The sequence below is a fragment of the Panulirus ornatus genome, chromosome 50 (genome assembly GCF_036320965.1).
Source record: "Panulirus ornatus isolate Po-2019 chromosome 50, ASM3632096v1, whole genome shotgun sequence".
In the NCBI taxonomy this organism is placed as follows: domain Eukaryota; kingdom Metazoa; phylum Arthropoda; class Malacostraca; order Decapoda; family Palinuridae; genus Panulirus; species Panulirus ornatus.
Genome location: NC_092273.1, coordinates 3,919,709 through 3,944,514, shown reverse-complemented (window position 1 = coordinate 3,944,514; position 24,806 = coordinate 3,919,709). Strand labels below are relative to the sequence as shown.

The 24,806-nt window shown below is 39.1% G+C and overlaps 1 protein-coding gene across 1 annotated transcript in view; it reads right to left on the bottom strand.

Annotated features, from left to right (window-relative positions):
• Positions 1-10,860: 10,860 nt before the first annotated feature.
• LOC139764510 (uncharacterized) overlaps positions 10,861-24,806 on the bottom strand; it is a 64,279-nt gene continuing 50,333 nt past the window's right edge. Inside the window, exons 8-11 of the mRNA XM_071691138.1 lie at positions 23,997-24,125; positions 23,567-23,747; positions 15,095-15,210; positions 10,861-11,488 (exon numbers count right to left, since the gene is read on the bottom strand). Coding sequence (XP_071547239.1) covers positions 11,358-11,488; positions 15,095-15,210; positions 23,567-23,747; positions 23,997-24,125 — 557 coding nt within the window. The 3' untranslated portion in view covers positions 10,861-11,357. The remainder of the gene's footprint in view (positions 11,489-15,094; positions 15,211-23,566; positions 23,748-23,996; positions 24,126-24,806) is intronic.

Below are 24,806 nucleotides of genomic sequence, written 5' to 3'. Positions count from 1 at the left end.
AAAGCAGATATGATAAAGCTTAGCAAAGCTACAATCCACACAAAATAGTGATTCTCAGATCAATCACTGACTGCCTAGCCATCACAATCACTTCACATCTTCACAATGAAAGAAAGACACTACAATGCTAACTCAACATACTAGGTACTGAATCCCATGCAACAGCAGTAGATCCCTTCCTTCCAAACCACTACCTAACTAGCCACTAAACCCCCAGGTAAAAATAAAAAGATTACCCCTTCCTCACATTTTAGCAACCTCTACTCACAGATCCCCAACCCACAACAGACAACACTGATAAAACATATACACACTGAAATAACCTGGCAAGAACTAAATAACCATTCTCCCAACTCGGTCTTGAATTCCACCCAGCCTGACATACACCATCAGAAGCAACACTTTCTACAAAAACAGAGGTCTCGCTTATCTATGCTCTGGACACCAACCATCCCTACAACTTTACAACTGCCAGTTCAACATATCCCCAGGACTCTTCATGTCCACAATACAACTACCACAGCAAAGACAAGCACTTCTTACTCACTTGCCCTGTACTCTCCACACACTGACACACCAAAAACATTACTACACTTCGTGATCCATGATCCTAACGGTAGACATGATCAGCTTCCTGAGGGCTGCAGGGACCTCTTTCTGGAGTCCTGGTGTTACCCAGTACCTTTCTAAAGGTTCCTACAGCCTAAGGCTACACTATTTCCAGTACCAAGGAAATGCACACTCACTTTGAGTGAGAACTTCTTTGATGAGACTATAATCCCAATTATAGAGACCCACAAAAGGGGAATTTCCCCTAGAAGTGTAACCCCATGCAGAGGTCTGGGATATGGGAAAAATGCTTCCCATGATTCCCAGCACCTAAGCACCTAAAGGAGATGGGTAGAAGGCTGAAAACCCTTCCCTTCATGTATTTCAATTTCATAAAGTTGGAACATTAGGAGCCAGGAAAGGAGTGGGCAACTAAAGGAGGAAGGGGCAGGAGGCTGAAAACCATTCCCTTGTATTTCAAATTCAAAAAGTTGGAACAGAAGGAGCCAGGAAAGGAGAGCTCATCCTCCTATGATGGCTCAAGCTGAGGCGTCTGAATGTGTGGATGTAACCAAGGTAAGAAAGGAAAGAGAGGTAGAGCTTGAAATGAGAAACATGAATGTTCTGGCTCTGTGAAAAAAAAATCAAAGGGAGAGGGGAATCATCTGAGAATGTTTTAAAGGTAAAGTCTGGGATTAATGTGAGAGCAACTACAAAGAAAGGGATAACACTTTTGCTGAAGGAGTTGTAGAAATGTGGTAAACATGATAGTAGATTACTAATGGATGTTTATTAGTGCTTATGCATCTGAAAGCAATGGGAGAAAGGAAGAGAGGCAAGTGTTTTGGGAGAAGTTGAGAAAGTGCGTATCAACAATTTTGATGCAAAGGATCATGTATTAGTGATTGGTGATTTGAATCTTACAAGTGGGTGATGTGATAACTGATGATACAACTGGGTGGCATGTTGTATCCAGTCCTCTTAATGTTAATGGAGAACAAATTGAGGAAATGTGGGCACAAAAGGAACAGGTGACTGGGAATACTCAGTTTAAAAAGAGGCAATATATATAAGTATACATGGTTGAAGAGAAAAGATGCAAGCAGCCACTAATATATCATGTACTTTTTGATAGGTAAGCAAAAGAGGTGAAGCCACTGTAAATATGAATATAATATGAGAGAGGTCCTGTAAATGACTCTAGTATGGCTGTCAGCTATACATCTGACCAAACATTTTTTGTCATGTAAGGTTACCTCAAGTATCTTTTGTGCGAGAGTGTGTCACTGGACAGTGTTAAATAATTAGCTGATGTCTAATCCTATATGTATTGTGTGGGACATGGGTTGTGGTTGTTTGAAGCCATCTAAGATGTGTTGTGTGAGGCCAGTGTGTTGAGTGGCAGTGGAGTGGCTGGGTCTGAGCCCATGATGTGTAGGAGAGGGATATTTTCCTTATACATATACACACATGCATATAATATATATTAATTTTATTTTATCATACTTTGTCGTGTCTCCCGCGTAAGCAAGGTAGCGCAAGGAAACAGACGAAAGAATGGCCTAACCCACCCACATACACGTGTAAACATACACGCCCACACACGCACATTTAGATACCTGTTGGAAAGGATCACAATTTTGCAAGTGATCAAGATATTCCTATGAGTCCATGGGAAAAATGAAACACGAAAAGTTTTCGTGTTTCATTTTCCCCGTGGACTCATAGGAATATAGATACCTGTACATTTCAACATATACATACATATACATATATACACATGTACATATTCATACTTGCTGCCTTCATCCATTCCCATCGCCACCCGCCACACATGAAATGGCAGCCCCCCTCCCCCAACACACACTTGAGGTAGCACTAGGAAAAGACAACAAAGGCCACATTTGTTTACACTCAGTCTCTAGCTGTCATGTGTAATACACCAAACCACAGCTCCCTTTCCACATCCAAAACTTTCCATGGTTTACCCTAGACGCTTCACATGCCTTGGTTCAATCCACTGCCATCACGTCAACCCCAGTATACCACATCATTCCAGTCCACTCTATTCTTTGCATGCCTTTCATCATCCTGTATGTTCAGGCCCCGGTCACTCAAAATCTTTTTCACTCCATCCTTCCACGTCCAATTTGGTCTCCCACTTCTCATTCCTTCCATCTCTGACACATATATCCTCTTTGTCAATCTTTCTTCACTCATTCTCTCCATGTGACTAAACCATTTCAATACACCCTCTTCTTCTCTCTACCAAATTCTTTTAATTACCACACATCTCTCTTACTCTTTCATTACTTACTCGATCAAACCACCTCACATCACAGATTGTCCTCATCCCATTTCCAACACATCCACCCTCCTCCACACAACCCTATCTATAGCCCATGCCTCACAACCATATAACGTTGTTGGAACCACTATTCCTTCAAACATACCCATTTCTGCTCTCTCAGATAACGCTCTCACCTTCGACACATTCTTCAACGCTCCCAGAACCTTTGCCCCCTCCCCTACCCTGTGACTCACTTCCGCTTCCATGGTTCCATCCGCTGCTAAATCCACTCCCAGATATCTAAAACACTTCACTTCCTCCAGTTTTTCTCCATTCAAACTTACCTCCCAACTGACTTGTCCCTGAAGCCTACTGAACCTAATAACCTTACTCTTATTCACACTTACTCTCAGCTTTCTTCTTTCACACACTTTACCAAACTCAGTCACCAGCTTCTGCAGTTTCTCACCCGAATCAGCCACCAGTGCTGTATCATCAGCGAACAACAACTGACTCATTTCCCAAGCCCTCTCATCTACAACAGATTGCATACTTGCCCCTCTTTCCAAAACTCTTGCAATCACGTCCCTAACCACCCCATCCATAAACAAATCAAACAACCATCCCCCACTCCTGCCACAAGCCGACATTCACTGAGAACCAATCGCTTTCCTCTCTTCCTACTCATACACATGCCTTACATCCTTGATAAAAACTTTTCACTGCTTCTAGCAACTTACTTCCTACACCATATATTCTTAATACCTTTCACAGAGCATCTCTATCAACTCTATCATTATGCCTTCTCCAGATCCATAAATGCCACATACAAATCCATGTTTTTCTAAGTATTTCTCACATACATTCTTCAAAGCAAACACCTGATCCACACATCCTCTACCACTTCTGAAACCACACTGCTCTTCCCCAATCTGATGCTCTAAACATGTCTTTACCCTCTCAATCAATACCCTCCCATATAATTTCCCAGGAATACTCAACAAACTTTTACCTCCGTAATTTGAACACTCACCTTATCCCTTTGCCTTTGTACAATGGCACTATGCATGCATTCCACCAATCCTCAGGCACTACACCATGAACCATACATACAATGAATATCCTTGCAAACCAGACAACACAGTCACCCCTTTTTTAATAAACTCCACTGCAATACCATCTAAACCTGCCACCATCCAGCTTTCATCTTTCGCAAAGCTTTCACTAACTCTTCTCTGTTTACCAAACCATTCTCCCTAACCCTCTCACTTCGCACACCACCTCAACCAAAACACTCTATATCCACCACTCTATCGTCTACCACATTCAACAAACCTTCAAAATACTCACTCCAACTCCTCACCTGTCCACTAATTGTTATCATCTCCCCATTAGCCCCCTTCACCCATGTTCCCATTTGTTCTCTTGTCTTACACACTTTCTTTACCTCCTTCCAAAACATCTTTTTACTCTCCCTAAAATTAAATGATACTCTCTCACCCCAACTCTCATTTCCCCTCTTTTTCACCTCTTGCACCTTTCTCTTGACCTCCAGCCTCTTTCTTTTATACATCTCCCAGTCATTTGCACTACTTTCCTGCAAAAATCATCCAAACGCCTCTCTCTTCTCTTTCACTAACAATCTTACTTCTTCATCCCACCACTCACTACCCTTTCTAATCTTTGTCAATCTTTCCTCAATCATTCTCTCCATATGTCCAAACCATTTCAACACACCCTATTCTACTCTCTCAACTACACTCTTACTATTTCCACACATCTCTCTTACCCTTTCATTACTTACTCAATCAAACCACCGCAAACCACATATGTTCCTCAAACATTTCATTTACAACACATCCACCCTCCTCCATACAACCCTATCTACAGCCCATGCCTCACAACCATATAACATTGTTGGAACTACTTTTCCTTCAAACATACTCATTTTTGCTCTTCGAGATAATGTTCTCTCCTTCCACACATTCTTCATCACTCCTAGAACCTTCATCCCCTCCCCCACCCTGTGACTCATTTCTGCTTCCATGGTTCTATCCACTGCTAAGTCCACTCCCAGATATCTAAAACACTCCTCTTCCTCCAATTTTTCTCCATTCAAACTTACATCCCACTTAACTTGTCCCTCAACCCTAATGAACCTAATAACTTTGCTCTTATTCACATTTACTCTCAACTTTCTTCTTTCACGCACTTTTTCAAACTCAGTCACCAACTTCTGCAGTTTCTCATGTGAATCAGCCACTAGAGTTGTATCATCGGCAAACAGCAACTGAATCACTTCCCAGGCCCTCTCATCCCCTATAGACCGCAAACTCACCCCTCTTTCCAAAACTCTTGCATTTACCTCCTTAATAACCCCATCCATAAACAACTTAAACAATCATTAGGACATCACACACCCCTGCTACAAACCAAAATTCACTGGGAACCAATCACTCTCCTCTCTTCCTACTCGTACTCATGTCTTACATCCTTGGCAAAAACTTTTCACTGCTTCTAGCAACTTACTTCCCACACCATATACTCTTAAAACCTTCCATAAAGCATCTCTATCAACCCTATCATACGCCTTCTCCAGATCCATAAATGCTACATACAAATCAATTTGTTTTTCTAAGTATTTCTCACATACATTCTTCAAAGCAAACACCTGATCCACACATCATCTACCACTTCTGAAACCAAACTGCTCTTCCCCAATCTGATGCTTTGTACATGCCTTCACCTTAATCAATACCCTCCCATATAATCTCCCAGGAATACTCAACAAACTGATGCCTCTGTAGTTTGAACACTCACTTTTATCCCCTTTGCCTTTGTACAATGGCACTATGCATGCATTCCACCAATCCTCAGGCACTTCACCGTGATCCATACATACACTGAATATCCTTACCAACCAATCAACAACACAGTCACCCCCCTTTCTTAATAAATTCCACTGCAATACCATCCAAACCAGCTGCCTTGCCAGATTTCATCTTCTGCAAATCTTTCACTATCTCTTCTCTCTTTACCAAACCTTTCTCACTGACCCTCTCACTTCACACACCACCTCGACCAAACTACATCTGCCACTCTATCATCAAACACATTCAACAAACCTTCAAAATACTCACTCCATCTCCTCATTTTATCACTACCTGTTATCACCTACCAACTTGTCCCCCTTCAACGATGTTCCCATTTGTTCTCGTCTTACGCATCTTATCTACTTTCTTCCAAAACATCTTTTTATTCTCCCTAAAATTCAATGATACTCTCTCACCCCAACTCTCATTTGCCCTCTTTTTCAACCCTTACACCTTTCTCTTCCCAGTCATTCGCACTACTTCTCTCCAAGTATCATCCAAATGCCTCTATTTTTTCTTTCACAAACAACCTTACTTCTTCAACCCACTACCCTTCCTAATCTACCCACCTCCAACCTTATTTCATGCCACATGCATCTTTTGCGCAAGCCATCGCTGCTTCCCTAAATACATCTCATTCCTCAATCACACCCCTCACCTCTTCTAATCTGCCCACCTCATTTCATGCCACATGCATCTTTTGCGCAAGCCATCACTGCTTCCCTAAATATATCTCATTCCTCACTCACACCCCTCATGTCATTTCCTCTCACCTTTTGCCATTCTACACTCAATCTCTCCTGGCACTTCCTTACATAAGTCTCCTTTCCAAGCTCAATTACTGTCACCAACTTTCTTCTCCCTAAAATTCTTTTTTGAAAACCTCAACAAATCTTCACCTTCACCTCCACAAGATAGTGATCAGTCACCCCTCCAGCTGCCCCTCTCAACACATTAACATCCAAAAGTCTCTCTTTTACACACCTATCAATTAACACAATCCAATTATGCCCTTTGGCCATCTCTACTATTCACAAACCAGGTATTTCCAATCACCAGTCTTTTTTCAGCTGATAAATCCACAAGCTCTTTATCATTTCCATCACTGAACACCCCATGCATACCAATTATATCCTCAACTGCCACATTACTATCTTAGCATTTAATTCACCCATCACTGCAACCCTGTTTCATGTTTGTGTATGTGTGTCAGAGGTGGAGGGAACAAGGAGAAGCGGGAGATTAAATTGGAAGTGGATGGATGGAAAGAAAAAGATTTTGAGCAATCAGGGCCTGAATATACAAGAGGGTGAGAGGCGTGTAAGGAATAGAGTGAATCGGAACGATGTGGTATAACGGGGTTGACTTGCTGTGAACGGACTGTGAAATATTTGGGGTAAACCATGGAAAGGTCTGTGGGGCCTGGATGCGGATAAGGAGCTGTGGTTTAGGTGCACTACACATGACAGCTGGAGACAGTGTGAACAAGAGTGGCCTTTTTTGATTGCTTTCCTCGCGCTGCCTCGCTGAAGTGGGGGGTAGCGATGCTATTTCCTGTGGGGACGGGTGGCACCGGGAATGGATGAAGGCAAGCAAATATGAATACTTACGTGTGTATATATGTATATGTCTGTGTATGTATATGTGTATATGGTGATATATGTACAAGTATGGGCATTCATATATGTGTAAATATGTGTAAATGAGTGGATGGGTTGTTCTTCATCTGTTTCCTGGCACTACCTCGCTGATGGGGAAAATGGTGATCAAATATAATAATAGTTATTCATTTATTATACATAATCACTGTTTCCAGCGTCAGCGAGGTAGCGCCACGAAACAGATGAAGACTGGCCCATCCACTCATAATACATAAATAAATAAATACATGTAAAATATATAAATATATTTCCTCTTTCATACTTGACTCACGTTTCCTGCATTAGCAAAGTATTACCAGTAACAAAGTGAGGTCACATCCACGCACATCCATTCTCAAGCCAAATACGTGTAATGCACCAAAATGTACATTAATTCATATATATTCTTTGCATATTTGTTTGCTGTTCACTGCGTTATACCTCCTCACTTCACATATGGTCCTCAAACATTTTACTTCCAACACATCCATCCTCTTCCATTTTTTACACAGGGTCCACACTTAGCATTCATATAGCACCACTAAAGCTACTATATCAATCACACACATCTCTGCCCTAACCTTATGACCTTTCTTTCCATGTACTGTAATTCTTAACACACAACTCAAATAATAATTTACAGGGGGCCACAATATTCCAATAATAGGCCCATACCTGTAAAATCAAAATAAGGCTAAAAAATTTGATGAAAGATTTTTCTTAGAGCAGCCCCACATATTACCTACATGCTGTTCTTACAGGGAAAACTAGTAATCAAATGATCAACGTCAGCAGTTAGTAACCATTTGAACTTGGCTGTAGTATCTAAGAACACTGTTACTCCTCCCTATACTGGCTAACTGAATGCCAAAAACCAACAGTCCACTACAATACTTAAAAAAGTACATTTCATGTCACTACTTTTCACAGAATACTACATTACAGGAATACCAAATGCATACAACACTTAGGTAACCAATGCATGAGAAGTTCCTTTTCCTTGGTGTTTTGCTCATTTTTCTGTCATACAATCAAACATATTTCCTTTCATCTCAATGTCTTACTTTCTTTTCAGTACATTAACAATCTAGACAAGACTTTCAGCATTTTTTATGCATGTGGACATTCTCCCGGCCTCATATTTTCAATGCTGATGACTAAATTTGCCTGTGAGTACTGCAAAATGGGTAACATCATCCTGTGATTTAGCTACTTCAGCTGTTTCCCAAAATCTGTATGAAATTCTAATAACCACGAAGTCATCTGCAGGAGTAAAGGTAGGTATGGTGAAAGAATAGCAAGCACTAGGCAACAGCTGCTAAATGGCTATGCCTGTAATCTGTTGCTTGATGGCTGGGGCTGGAAGAGGTTTTGTCAAATGCTTTAAAGAGCATACCAATAAATGTTGCCTAAGGAAGGTTAGCCGCCTGGATGGCAAGGCACAGAATCCTTATATCACTGGTCCAACAATGAAATTAAAATAAATAGTACACCACACTCCTGTTGTTCATCATAGATATCACTATCGACAATCAAAATTCCACTTTAAATACAGAGAAACTTAAGTTCTACAAAATAATACTGATCATAGAAATACTTCACATCAAATGCCACAGGTCATGTTTAAACACTGCAGTTTTTATACAAACGAATAAAAGATTAATGTGAACAATACAAAAGATGATAATAATCTGAAGTGGCATTAGTTTTATCCACTCCCATCAGTGAAGTAAAATAAATCTTATTTAGTTTACAATCAATATTTCCATTGAAATTAATATTCAAGCATATAAGAGGTAGAAGTTTAGTAGCATTACTGGCCAAGTCACATATTCTATCTATTCATACTATGAAAAGCACAAAACCTCATTTAAAAAGCTATCCTACTATGTATACATGTCTCATTCAATATTGCTTCTCTATATACTGCAACAAAAAACATACTACAGTTAGCAACTGCCAATGCTGAATTTTTTTATGGTATTTTGAGAATGAAGAAAAAGAACAAACTAAAGATGAACAAACATTGAAACAAAGTGCATAAAAATTATCCAAAGAGAATGGACTTATTAAGTGCCTCAATGAAATTCTTTTATCATTGATGTAATTTCTTCTCCTTTGAGAACAACAAAGGGTAAGAACTGATAAACATGACAAAGTTATTACAGGGTGAGTGCAATTTTAGAGCGAGAGAGAGAGAGAGAAAAAAAAAAGTATGATTTGATGACCTTGAAAATGTTCTTCCAGGATAAATATAATTCAATAAAGACAAAAATATCAGTAAAAAATTCATAAATCAAAATGATATGATTTGCTGTTGCATACAAATCTAAACAATCTTGAGGGCATTCTCCTAATCATAAATGATAATACCCAGGATAGATTCTTTACTATGGTCTTCACATGCACTGATGGATTAAGAACTTACAAATTATTGATTAATATTCTAATGCAATACCAAGGGAAATAACTAGGAGCTTTTTATTATCAAAATATCTCCAATGAATATGGGGTGATACAAATTCAGTACTAATATATGTTAGATGTTATTACTGAAACAACAAATATATTAAGCAGTGATTTAAATACTTCAAATTATGATTTGGCCCCTCAACTACTAAGCTTTTACATTTTGGTAGGCTCTTTAGGACACACTCAAGGTCCTATTTCACTGAAATTTACAAATTCAATAAAATATTATTTTTGTGACTAAACTAGAGCTCCTTTTCATATGAAAGTTATTCTTAAGGTGGTAGTTAAATAATAAACACAACTAAGAAGTCAACACAGTCAAGAGAGACTGTATAAACCTCTATAACTTGAAGAGCATTGAACCTAATATGAAACAAAAAGAGGGACCTCTTGTGATGCTTTTTCATATTTCCTCTTAATGATATTCTTGAATTCTCAAATCTTTATTCACTGCACTGTTTACCATGGAGCATGTTATTCCTTTTATAAATATAAAAGCATAAGCTACACAAAGGTTATCTAACCAGAATATCAAGGGTAAGCTATGTAAAGAGTGGACCATCTGTGGACTGAAAATTCTTAAAGATACAAGTTCCTGAAGGTCAACAGTTGGTGCACTAAACATTCAAAAAGAACATCACAATTATTTTAAAAAAAATTTGCAGTAGCTATGTGCTCCCTTAAAGCATCTTTAACAATTCATAAGAACTCCACAAAAGTACATCATATGAAACCTGGTGAATGATCAACAGAAAATTCATTCTTCCTTCACATACTGCGCATGCTTCAGTTTAAACATCTCAAATCCTCTGGGTATTCATCACAGGAATGTAGCCATGATCACTTACCTTTGGAGAATAAGTATGTTGGAAACCTTCTAAACTACAAACATCGACACTCCATATTTTCTCATCTTAAAAACACTCACTTCACTTCAAAATGGCATATGTTGAAGCATAAAATGAGCACGTTTTTGATATGTAATCTGTATGACTGGTACAGTAATATACATGTGAGTGGATCAACAACTAAAATGATGTGGTTAAGGTTTATTGCCAACAATGAGCTAAAAAAAAAAGAAAAAAAAAGAAAAAAAAAAGCTTATTACAGCAAACCATATGACCAATCTCACCACTGTGAGCACAGATATTACCCTCAATTAGTTCTGAAATCTGTTAAACTGGATTGCAAGTCAATAACCCCATCCTAGAGTGTCAGTCGACTGAGATTACAATATATAAAATTACATCCCACAACTTTCCGCACTCACTTGCAGTCTGACTTTCCCTGTGCTAAGTAACTGTAAGTTCCATGTAATGTCCAGACATTTCCAGCATGGTCTCAGGTTCAGATGTGCAGTATGTTACATCCAACTACTTCTCTGGAGACATAATTAACGAAATCTATCCAAACTGAACCAACAGCCTTTAATGGTGATTACAAAGTTCTTGGCCTGAACTACAGTCCAACAGGGTTAAAGCAATGATTCTCATCACATTTTTTCTGTATTTTCCTTACACCCACCACTATGCCTCATGAAAGAATGGATGATAGGTCCCTTTTCTCATTCAGTAATTTGTATGAATCCACAAACACCTTCTTCACTCTCTCGAACACAGCTTCATCATACACAGATCTTGCAGTGTTCGTTAAATCAAATGGTTCTGTTAAAGAGAAAAACCTCATAAACAAGAGAAATATTTAGCAAACACGTCATTGCTTTAACATATATAAAATACCACATAATATTCAAAGAATAAAAATTTCATGTTTTCCCCCATATATTGCAAATTCTCATGATGCCAGTTTTAGCAACAGATGGCTAGAATTTTTTAATGATATCAGTTTTCCTATATAAACCACAAAAATTTATTTCCACAACAAATATTACATATACGCTTGCTACAACAATAACATGGATGTTATATACAATCAAAAAGAAAGTAACACTGAAGTTAAATACTGCTACAAGAAACAATATCAACGCTTTACTAACAAAAACACTTTCTTTCCTCATAGCACCAGACATGGCATGGACACCTTCCCCCAATATTGGCCATCTCAGATGAGGTATTCTCTTTTTTATACTTTGTCAATTCCTGCTTTAGTAAGGCAGCCAGGCAAAACAAAGACCTCACTTGCTGACAACCACTCTCTAGCTGTTTGGTACTACGCAATGAAACCAGAGCCCACTATCCAGAGTGATGTCCCAGGCCCATGCCATGGTTTAAGGTGCCTTGACCACATTATATGCTAAGCCTCTGCACATTCACATCAACTTTTGCCCACCCCAAGATCACACTGTCCCAGTTCATTCTATTCCACGCATGCTTCTTTTAACCTGAGTGCTCAAGCCCTATACTTCAAAGTCTCCTCCACTCCATCTTTCCATCCCTCACAAAGCATCTCTATCAACCCTATCATACACTTTCTCTAGATCAATAAATGCCACGTACAAGTCCTTCCGTTTCTATGCATATTTCTCGCACACATTCTTTGAAGCAACACCTAATCCACACATACTTTACTACTCCTGAAAGCACATGTTCTGCCCTAATTTGTAACTTCGTGCATGCCACCATCCTCTCAATCAGCACTCTCCCATAAACTTACTAAATATGCTTAAAAACTTATACTTTTGCAGCTCAAGCATTTGAGGTATTATAAAAGCATTCTGCCAATCCTTAGACTCATCACCATGATCCACACACACACTGGAAATCCTATCTAACACATTCAACCACTTTTAAAAGAAATTCAATCACAATCCCATCCACTTCAGTCACTTAGATGCATTTCAACTTTCACAAGCCTTTCATGGCCTCCTCTCCTGTCATCAAAGCACTCTCCATGCCTCTCTCAATTTTCATACCACCAAATTGAAAATATCCAAAATTGTCACCCCTATATATATGTATATCTTTTGTGAAGCTCATGAAGTTCACCACATCCACAAGTTGGGACCAAGGGAAAATGCCAACAGCAATATGTTTTTCCCTGTGAGGCTCTACTTTAAACTTCAATTCCTGGAGGTCCTTATTTAGTAACATATCTGATGAGCTTAGATGAGCTTAGAAAAGCAAATGGATTTGTATGTAGCATTTATGGATCTGGAGAAGGCATATGATAGAGTTGATAGAGATGCTCTGTGGAAGGTATTAAGAATATATGGTGTGGGAGGAAAGTTGTTAGAAGCAGTGAAAAGTTTTTATCGAGGATGTAAGGCATGTGTACGTGTAGGAAGAGAGGAAAGTGATTGGTTCTCAGTGAATGTAGGTTTGCGGCAGGGGTGTGTGATGTCTCCATGGTTGTTTAATTTGTTTATGGATGGGGTTGTTAGGGAGGTAAATGCAAGAGTTTTGGAAAGAGGGGCAAGTATGAAGTCTGTTGGGGATGAGAGAGCTTGGGAAGTGAGTCAGTTGTTGTTCGCTGATGATACAGCGCTGGTGGCTGATTCATGTGAGAAACTGCAGAAGCTGGTGACTGAGTTTGGTAAAGTGTGTGGAAGAAGAAAGTTAAGAGTAAATGTGAATAAGAGCAAGGTTATTAGGTACAGTAGGGTTGAGGGTCAAGTCAATTGGGAGGTGAGTTTGAATGGAGAAAAACTGGAGGAAGTGAAGTGTTTTAGATATCTGGGAGTGGATCTGGCAGCGGATGGAACCATGGAAGCGGAAGTGGATCATAGGGTGGGGGAGGGGGCGAAAATTCTGGGGGCCTTGAAGAATGTGTGGAAGTCGAGAACATTATCTCGGAAAGCAAAAATGGGTATGTTTGAAGGAATAGTGGTTCCAACAATGTTGTATGGTTGCGAGGCGTGGGCTATGGATAGAGTTGTGCGCAGGAGGATGGATGTGCTGGAAATGAGATGTTTGAGGACAATGTGTGGTGTGAGGTGGTTTGATCGAGTGAGTAACGTAAGGGTAAGAGAGATGTGTGGAAATAAAAAGAGCGTGGTTGAGAGAGCAGAAGAGGGTGTTTTGAAGTGGTTTGGGCACATGGAGAGAATGAGTGAGGAAAGATTGACCAAGAGGATATATGTGTCGGAGGTGGAGGGAACGAGGAGAAGAGGGAGACCAAATTGGAGGTGGAAAGATGGAGTGAAAAAGATTTTGTGTGATCGGGGCCTGAACATGCAGGAGGGTGAAAGGGGGGCAAGGAATAGAGTGAATTGGAGCGATGTGGTATACCGGGGTTGACGTGCTGTCAGTGGATTGAATCAAGGCATGTGAAGCGTCTGGGGTAAACCATGGAAAGCTGTGTAGGTATGTATATTTGCGTGTGTGGACGTATGTATATACATGTGTACGGGGAGGGTTGGGTCATTTCTTTCGTCTGTTTCCTTGCGCTACCTCGCAAGCGCGGGAGACAGCGACAAAGTATAATAAATATATAAAAATAAATATCTGATGAGCCACTCATAAAAAAACTAAATGGAAGCTCTCTTTTCCTCCAATTAGGGATAATTCTCTTTATTTTCTAAGAGCAAGCAGATCTAGACCTTCCAGGCAAACAATGGATGGACCATCCTGATGATCATCTAAAGAATCAATATAGTCATAACTTTGTATAAATATTCATAACAGAGTATGTCTGGTTAATTTCAAATATCAAATGACCTGCTCAGTAAATGAAGCTTGAATAGGGAGCCCACAGGAAAAAATACATTACTGTGTATCAGATCATTTCCCCCAAATTCAAAAATACCCCTTTAAACAATCTTGGCATACCAATTGTAGTCTTTGATTGGAACTAAACTTGAACATCTCTTCTCCTTAGAAGATAGAGCAAAAGGTTAACCAGTGACTGAGCAAGAATACGAGAATCTAACATCACCAGCAGTTTGCCACACCTGAAACACCTGGCCACAATAGATGTAGTCTTTAATTCTTATCCTACCGAATAAAAATGGAACAGAGAAGGGAGCCAAATGAGGATATTCCCTCTAAGGCTCAATCCTCTGTTCTTAATGCAGATAACATAACCTTCCTGGTCGATGACTGCCTACCAACTACTACCTACAAATGCTCACAGATCATGGTCTGTGGGCAAGAATGACTTAAATTTTCTAGTAAGCTTAACCTGTCTACCAACTACTACCTACAAATGCTCATAGATCATGGTATGTGGGCAAGAATAACTTAAATTTTTCTAGTAAGCTTAACCCATGTCTATGATACTCAACCATAAAAACATCACCTAGTATGAGTGGCTCATTTCTTTTCTAAATTTCAATTAACATATTTCATGTAATGCCAAAGAACACTGCATACCTTCTATACAGAGGTATTTCCACATTCTCGCATCATTCTTCCGTGACCTGACAGAACGACATTGAACTGTGGGTACAGTTCCTCCTGTCCGTACTGAGATTGTTTCCTCGATAAACCTGCAGATATAAAAGTTTTAATATGTAGTTCACATGGGATGAAAATCCTCTGATAATCATGAACACTGGTGTGTCAAGACTCAGTATAAAAAAAATCTAACAAATAATGTACTGCAATGTTCCAGGGGCATTTTATTCATATGATAATCAATGAAGCTCCAAGAATTATAAATGAACTGTCAGCTAAAAGTAGGTCACATAAGATGAAAATCCTGTGATAATTATGAACACTGGTGTGTCATGATTCAGTATAAAAAATCTAACAATTAATGTACTGAAATGTTCCCGGGGAATTCTATTCATATAAGAATCAATGAAGTTCCAAGAATTATAAATGATCTGTCAGCTAAATGAATACTAAGCTTTCCTTACTCTTAACATACATGTGAATCCTCCCAGTCTCAACTGAAATAATGTCATAAGCCTAACTACATTAAGATGTTTCCCAGAGATAGCAGATTCATGCCTCCTGTTCCTCTGCAATACCCTAAAATGGTTAGAGATAGTCTGAGCACTTTTTTTTAAATAGCAGATGGCAAGTCAATGCTCTATCCAAGGTCATCTCATCAATACCAGGTGCCCAGTTCATCAATCATCCCCAAGGGGAAGTATTAACAGTTGGACTGACTTAAAACCAACTGCCACAACAATTTGAACTTATGCAAGCATGACCCTAGGCAGCCCATGAATCAATCATGGTAACCACTACACCCCAGAGCTCCATGATGTAAAAGTTGTCTGAATCCTTAATTCTGGGGCACTTCTAATTTCAACTAGGTCTCCTAAGAATGGTAAGGTGTATAGTAAAATTATGCTTGACTTTTGAACTCTCTTACAAAGTAGATACATCCAAAATTTTGGATTTCTTTTTCATAGCTGTAAGCAAAGACAATTTCCCTCTCTTTCAATATGTACAAATACAGGCATCTTGAAACAACCACCACATTGCAATGGTGCTGTCTGACAATGAAGAACAGGCAAAACTTTGGAAGGAAGGACCCTTGTGACACACCATGCTACATCTAATTATTATGAAGTTTAACCGTCATTCACTAAATCGCCAATTTCCTAACCAACAAAGTACAACCCCATCTATACCATGTGACTTTACTTTGGCAAATAAATCTAACACAACTTTATTTAATGCTTTTTGAAAATTCAAATAGATGATGTCACCACTTAGTTTATATCATAAAGCACTCACACAGATTATCATAAAGCAATCTCACAGATTTGTCCAATAAAGCAATTTGTTGAAAACCATGCTGAGAATTGTATATCAAATGGTGATCCTCTAAATGATTTTCAATTCTATCACGACAGTTTCCACATCTATACAGACTACAGACATTAAGCTCACTGGATGTAATTTCCAAGCAGTACTTACAGTATTACCTTTTTTCGACTATCACTGTCACACAAGCAAACTTCCATTCCTCTGAAACTTTCACAGGAGCAATGTGATGAAAACAGTTAACGGCTCGACTATCTCATCTTTTACCTCGTCCTCAAATAAAACTTATCTCAGCCTACCACTTTATATACTTCAATGCCATTTAGTGATAAAAATGCATGTTAAAATTTGGTGTCAATGTGTTGCAGACCATATTCCACTCTGAACAATGGAACTGAATTCATGATGAGTTTTACCCTCAATCGTAAGTACAGATGCAAAAACATCAAATAAAATCTTTGTCATGGCTTCATTGTCTTGGTACAAGTCAATGTTTTCTGTAATTGTTAGGCCACTTAAATGGATAATGATTCTCTTGCTTCCAACATATCTATATAACTCCTTTGGGTTTCTCTGGCTATCTTAAGTGACATATGCTTCATGATCACATTTACTATAAAGTATAAGTCTCTTATTAGTTTCACTAAGCAAACTTACATGCTTTACTTTATCATGCTGGTTATTAGTCCCTTTAAGTTTCTTAAAATATGTGCTGCTTTCATTGATACAGGCAAACAGGCACTTCTCTGTTTCACTATTCCACATTATGGCTTTGTGTTGGAAAAAGATGGTCTACTAGGCATCAACACGTTTCCTCAACTAATATGAATGTTCTACTATCAACTAATATGAATGTTGTACTATCAACTAATATGAATGTTCTACTATCAACTAATATGAATGTTCTACTATCAACTAATATGAATGTTCTACTAAGTTTTTCAGAGTTATGATCATACTATTTTCCTCAATAAGCCTGTCCAAAGTAATGTGAAGATCATTAAAACTTTCAAGTCTAATTTTTTTTTGCAACTTTAAATTTTTTTTTTTTTTTTTTTTTTGCTTTGTCGCTGTCTCCCGCGTTTGCGAGGCAGCGCAAGGAAACAGACGAAAGAAATGGCCCAACCCACCCCCATACACATGTATATACATACGTCCACACACGCAAATATACATACCTACACAGCTTTCCATGGTTTACCCCAGATGCTTCACATGCCCTAATTCAATCCACTGACAGCACGTCAACCCCGGTATACCACATCGCTCCAATTCACTCTATTCCTTGCCCCCCTTTCACCCTCCTGCATGTTCAGGCCCCGATCACACAAAATCTTTTTCACTCCATCTTTCCACCTCCAATTTGGTCTCCCACTTCTCCTCATTCCCTCCATCTCCGACACATATATCCTCTTGGTCAATCTTTCCTCACTCATTCTCTCCATGTGCCCAAACCATTTCAAAACACCCTCTTCTGCTCTCTCAACCACGCTCTTTTTATTTCCAGACATCTCTCTTACCCTTACGTTACTTACTCGATCAAACCACCTCACACCACACATTGTCCTTAAACATCTCATTTCCAGCACATCCACCCTCCTGCACACAACTCTATCCATAGCCCACGCCTCGCAACCATACAACATTGTAGGAACCACTATTCCTTCAAACATACCCATTTTTGCTTTCCGAGATAATGTTCTCGACTTACACACATTCTTCAAGGCTCCCAGAATTTTCGCCCCCTCCCCCACCCTATGATCCACTTCCGCTTCCATGGTTCCATCCGCTGCCAGATCCACTCCCAGATATCTAAAACACTTTACTTCCTCCAGTTTTTCTCCATTCAAACTTACCTCCCAATTGACTTGACCCTCAACCCTACTGTACCTAATAACCTTGCTCTTATTCACATTTACTCTTAATTTTCTTCTTTCACACACTTTACCAAACTCAGTCACCAGCTTCTGCAGTTTCTCACATGAATCAGCCACCAGCGCTGTATCATCAGTGAACAACAACTGACTCACTTCCCAAGCTCTCTCATCCCCAACAGACTTCATACTTGCCCCTCTTTCCAAAACTCTTGCATTCACCTCCCTAACAACCCCATCCATAAACAAATTAAACAACCATGGAGACATCACACACCCCTGCCGCAAACCTACATTCACCTCTCTTCCTACAGGTACACATGCCTTACATCCTCGATAAAAACTTTTCACTGCTTCTAACAACTTGCCTCCCACACCATATATTCTTAATACCTTCTACAGAGCATCTCTATCAACTCTATCATATGCCTTCTCCAGATCCATAAATGCTACATACAAATCCATTTGCTTTTCTAAGTATTTCTCACATACATTCTTCAAAGCAAACACCTAATCCACACATCCTCTACCACTTCTGAAACCACACTGCTCTTCCCCAATCTGATGCTCAGTACATGCCTTCACCCTCTCAATCAATACCCTCCCATATAATTTACCAGGAATACTCAACAAACTTCTTTCTTTTCTTTCGTACTATTCGCCATTTCCCACGTCAGCGAGGTAGCGTTAAGAACAGAGGAATGGGCCTTTGAGGGAACATCCTCACCTGGCCCCCTTCTCTGTTCCTTCTTTTGGAAAATTGAAAAAAACGAGAGGGGAGGATTTCCAGCCACCCGCTCCCTCCCCTTTTAGTCGCCTTTTACGACACGCAGGGAATACGTGGGAAGTATTCTTTCTCCCCTATCCCCAACAAACTTATACCTCTGTAATTTGAGCACTCACTCTTATCCCCTTTGCCTTTGTACAATGGCACTATGCACGCATTCCGCCAATCCTCAGGCACCTCACCATGAGTCATACATACATTAAATAACCTTACCAACCAGTCAATAATACAGTCACCCCCTTTTTTAATAAATTCCACTACAATACCATCCAAACCTGCTGCCTTGCCGGCTTTCATCTTCAGCAAAGCTTTTACTACCTCTTCTCTGTTTACCAAATCATTTTCCCTAACCCTCTCACTTTGCACACCACCTCGACCAAAACACCCTATATCTGCCACTCTATCATCAAACACATTCAACAAACCTTCAAAATACTCACTCCATCTCCTTCTCACATCACCACTACTTGTTATCACCTCCCCATTTGCGCCCTTCACTGAAGTTCCCATTTGCTCCCTCGTCTTACGCACTTTATGCAACTTTCATATTGACCAGTATTACATGCAGTGTTGAGTTATCTCAAGAAATTTGTCACTGATCATTAAAAATGTGCCCTCAAACTGCGTACTCAGCTAAGAAATTTCTATTTTCAACACCTAACGAAGACTCAGATATTCTAATCATATCACAATTTCTTTGCAGTGCAGTTGTCTCTGACTCTGAAATTTTCTTAAGACATAAGCTTTGCATTAGTATATAATATTCTGATATATAACTAAGACACATTTTGAAAAGTATTTACAGAGAGGAATATGCCTCTCCACATAGGCAGCATTTTTTCATTAAAATACATGTGCATACTTATTAAGAAACCTACCAAACTTGCAAAACCCAGTTCATTCAGGCTTAGGCCATCCTCAATTAAAAATAATGTAAAATGCTGCCACAAGTTTAAAATTTTTAGTCCTCTCCTGGAAACAAAGTTCATCAATCTTTTACCAAGACTGGATGCCTTATTGAAGTAGGTATTCTTGTTGCTGATCCCTTGCAGACTCCAGAAATCATGAAGATATTAGTTTTGTTTCAAACACACAGTACAAGTTGACGATATCTCAACCAAAATATCCTCCAAAAGCTAAAGTTAATAGCAGAGAACCTTGAGGAACTCCAATGTTGTTAAGATAGGAGAAAGAAGTCGCTCCATCAACAACTGCAGTGGAACAGCCAATGAGGACACTAAGCAACAGATAAAAAAAAAGAAGTGAAAGAAATCAAAGGAAAGGAGTTTAGAAAGCAAGGACTTATGCTCTGGAGATATTGAAGGCTATGATAAAAGTTTCACTCATGTCCAAGAGAAGAGACCAGAGATAAGTTATATTTGAGAGATCAGCTGTAGACCTAATAATACAATATCCATATTAGTGATCAGAAAGAAGGGAATGGGATTCCAAGTGTCTTAAAAAATGAAGAGTTAAGGAGATTTTAATACACTCTGGAGACAGATGTGGAAGCAATATGTAGATAGATGGAGGGGTTAGAATGGTCTCCATTCTAAAGAATGGGTTGCACCAAGGCAGGCTTCTAAGAAGAATTCTTGATTTTTAGAATGTGGAAAAACAGGTGAGCAAGGATTGGAACGAGCTCTGAGGCATACTCCTTTTGGGTTTGAGGAAGTGTGCCATCTGGGCCATATGTCTTGACCATGTGGTATGTCAACTACTATATCAATGTAACTCATTTGAACATATAACTATTTATTCATTATCGATATTGACACTGTAAAACTTCCTGCATATCTCCCACTTTGACTATGTATGTCACTCATGTGATTGTCAAAGGCATGGAAGTATTCAGACCTACCTTGATCTTATGGTCTTTTAAGATTACATAACTAGTTACTCATATAACCTCCCAGTTTTGTATTATCTCAACCTGTGTATCTATAGTTGAATGGCAGCAAATTCAATAAACTCTTCATTATTATCAGATGTAGGATGTTTAGGTTGGAGTGGCATGCAAAGTGAAAGTCAAGGAGAGTGGTTTGGTGAAAAAAGGTCAAGTGGTGAAAGCCTTATCTAAGATGAAATGGGGCAAGGCTGATGAAGTGGATGGTATTGCAGTTGAATTCCTCAAAAAGGGGGTGACGTGTTGTTTATTGGTTAATTCGGACTTTCAATGCATGTTTGGATCATGGTGTGGTGCCTGAGGATTGGTGGAAGGCATGTACAGTGACATTTTACAAAGGCAAGAGGGAAAAAGGTGAGTGTTTCTCGAGTGTGCCTGATATGTTAACAGATGGAAGAGTGGTGATGGAGGTGTAAGCATGTACAGTGCACCATACTAGGGAGAAAAAATGTGGTTTTAAAAGTGGTACAGAATGTGTGGATCAGGTGCTTGCTTTAAAGAATGTGTGAGAAATACTTACAAGAAATAGAGATATGTATGTAACATTCCTGGATCTAGAGAAAGCGTATGATAGGGTTGATGGAGCTGCCTTGTGGAATGTGTTAAGGATATATGGTGTGGAAGGAAAGTTGCTTTAAGCAATGAGAAGTTTTTATTAAGGGTGTAAGGCATGTGTACAAGTAGGAAGAGAGGAGAGTGGTGGTTCCAAGTGAAGGTTGGCAAGTGACAGGGGTGTGTGATGTCACAATGGCTGTCTAATTTGTTTATGGATGGGGTGGTGAGTGAGGTAATGCAACAGTGTTATAGAGAGGGGTGACAATGCAGTTTGCAGTGGATAATGGGGTCAGGGAAGCAAGATTTTGTCTGCTGATAACACAGCACTGGTGGCAGATTCAAGTGAAAAATTGCAGAAGCTGGTAATTGAGTTTGGAAGTGTGTGTGAAAAGAGGAAGTTGTGAGTAAAAGTGAATAAAAGCACGGTTATTAGGTTTAGAAGAGGTACAGGGACATATTAGTTGGGGTGTGAGCTTGAATGGGTAAAAACTGGAGGAAGTGAGGTGTTTTAGATATCTGGAAGTGGACATGGATGCAAATGGAACCATGGAAGTGAGTAACTAGGTGGTTGAGGAAGCAAAGGTTCTTGGAACATTGAAGAATGCATGGATAGAGAGGTAATCATCTGGGAAGGCAAAAATGGACATGTTTGAAATATAGTAGTCCCAGCAATGATATACGTAAAAGAAGAATAGGCTACAAATGAGGATGAGAAGGATTGATGTGTTGGAAATGAAGTGTCTGAGGACAATATGTGGTGTGGGTGGTTTGATCAAGTAATGATAAGGTAAGAGGGAGGTGTGGCAATAAAAAGTGTGGTTGAAACTGCTGAGGAGGGTTTGCTGAAATGGTGTGGATATCGGGAGAGAATGAGGCTTCATCTGGGCATTTCCATTTTTTCTCCCATGTATGACTAATGACTATTCTCACCTATGTTTTCCCACAACCATCCCTAATCAACCCTATTCCAAGATATCTGAACATTTTTACACATTCCAGATCTTTATGATTCAAACCATATGATACTTTAACCTCCCAACTCTCACAAACATATCAGATTTACCATAAATAACTCTGTCTGCATCTCTGTCATGAAACAACTTACAACCAGTTGTTCCCATTCTTTAATACACTCATGCATGATCCAAATCTTAAAAGTTCCAAAACCATTCTTACACCATTTTACTGCACTTCCACTATTATCATCTGAGACAACCAAACCCCTGTACTGCAATTGTTTACATTATCTTTGCACCTGCTTTTCCAGATTTCCTTTACTGTTATTCCATCAAGCAGACATTCATCAAATAAATTTTTTCAAAATCAATCATATGTCTCATCTATCTATATCTCTGATACCTGTTTCCTCTGGAAACTCCCTCAAGGGGGTGGCCATGGCAAAAGTCTCCATTACCTGGTTAGCTCCAGTGCTGCTTCTAAGCCTTTAGTCCCTCACCCTTAACAGGCCACAGGCAGATGGCAACCCTCATGTAGTGTTTCAAGAGGCTTCTGCCTAATATTCCTACAGACTACTTCTACATAATGTCTACCCAATGTTCCTGCCTACTACTTCTACCTAAGTTCTACCCAATGTTCCTGCCTACTACTTCTACCTAATGCTCCCACTTTATGTTCCTATCTACTAATCATACCTAATATTTCTTTCTAATTCTCCAACCTACTACTTTTCTATTGCTCCCACCATTTAGCCAAAAGGCAGGGTTAGCACATATTGCTATCACATTACATAAACTTATGTTATCTTCTAAAATGTAATGTATAAATCATTTTCCTAATTATATGGCTATTTATCAATTTATCACTAATTCCCCTCTATAATTTTTGTACATTAAAATTTCACTTGTATTCCGATTTATCATTACTTTTTCATTTACTCTTAATTCTTTTTCATGCAATCCCAAATGATTTGAATCTTGAAGCTTTACTATATCACAATTAATTTTAAATGCATCAGCAAAAAAAAAAGGGATTCAACATACGTGAAATCATTTGCAAAGTAGTTAAGGAAACCATGAAATAATTTTCCAAGAGTATCATGGTTATTGGAAGTGAAAGTTGGCATCCTTTCTGTAACTGGGATTGTTGTGATTTGTGCACAGGCACGAAATTTTTGTGGATAAGTTTTCTGCAGGCATGGTAGAACCGGTGGCTCCACACCATCTGTAAACAAATAAAAACAATTTGTAGGAGTAACTGTGGATAGCACGGCTTGGTTCTCTGCAACACTTCATCAGTACAAGTTTCAAAACAATGCATTACTGACGAGCATAACAGCAGAAATTGAAAAGCTCAATTTTCAGCAATTAGACAACTATGTGCAATACTTCTATTAAGTTATGTTCACAAAAAACAGATATTTCATTTATCACACAAATTGAAATCAGTATCACAAGCTATATAAAAACTTACGTTGCAGGTAATGTATAACCATGAGTACCAGGGAGTAGGAGGAGATGGTCATGTCTTTAGCATTATTGATATTGTGGTGCTGAGCCCATAACTTTACCACTAGGACAAGGGGACGCACTCGCCAGTCCACTGGAAGAAATGAAACCTAATGTAACTGATTAGAAACGCTAAACACATCATTCATCTACTCCAAAAACCTACCACAAATAAAATTAACATGAGACATATAAAAACTTAATCATCCCAATAATTTGTCTTGATTAAAACCAATGTGTACAGTGTTTGCGATTGTCAGTGGACAATCATTCCACTGAAACTAAATGTTCAAAGATATTCAAGAAACCTACATTTACTGAGTTTTCCGGAAAAAATGGGTATATACAGAAAATATCTATATATATATACACATATATATCTCTGGCACACACTAAAAGACAATCTTTTCTCATTGCATCAGTTCAGTCCCAACTTGCTCAGCTCTCCTGATCTATCCTAATGAAATTATATCCCTGTGTAAGTGCACTTAAAGGAATCACTTAAAGGAGGTGGCTATGGCAAAAGTCTCATAAATGGCAAACTCCAGTGCCACTATAAAGCCTTTAGTATCTCACTCTTAACAGGCCACTGGCAGAGGGCAACAGCAGCACAAAGTTCCAAAAGGCTTCTGCCTAATGTTCCTACCAACTAACTTCCAGCTAATGTGTCTACTTTATGCTCCAGCCTAATGTTCCTACCAACTACTTCTACCTAACATCCCACTCCAATATCTCTACCTAACACTTCTATCTTATGGTCCTACCATTTTGCCAA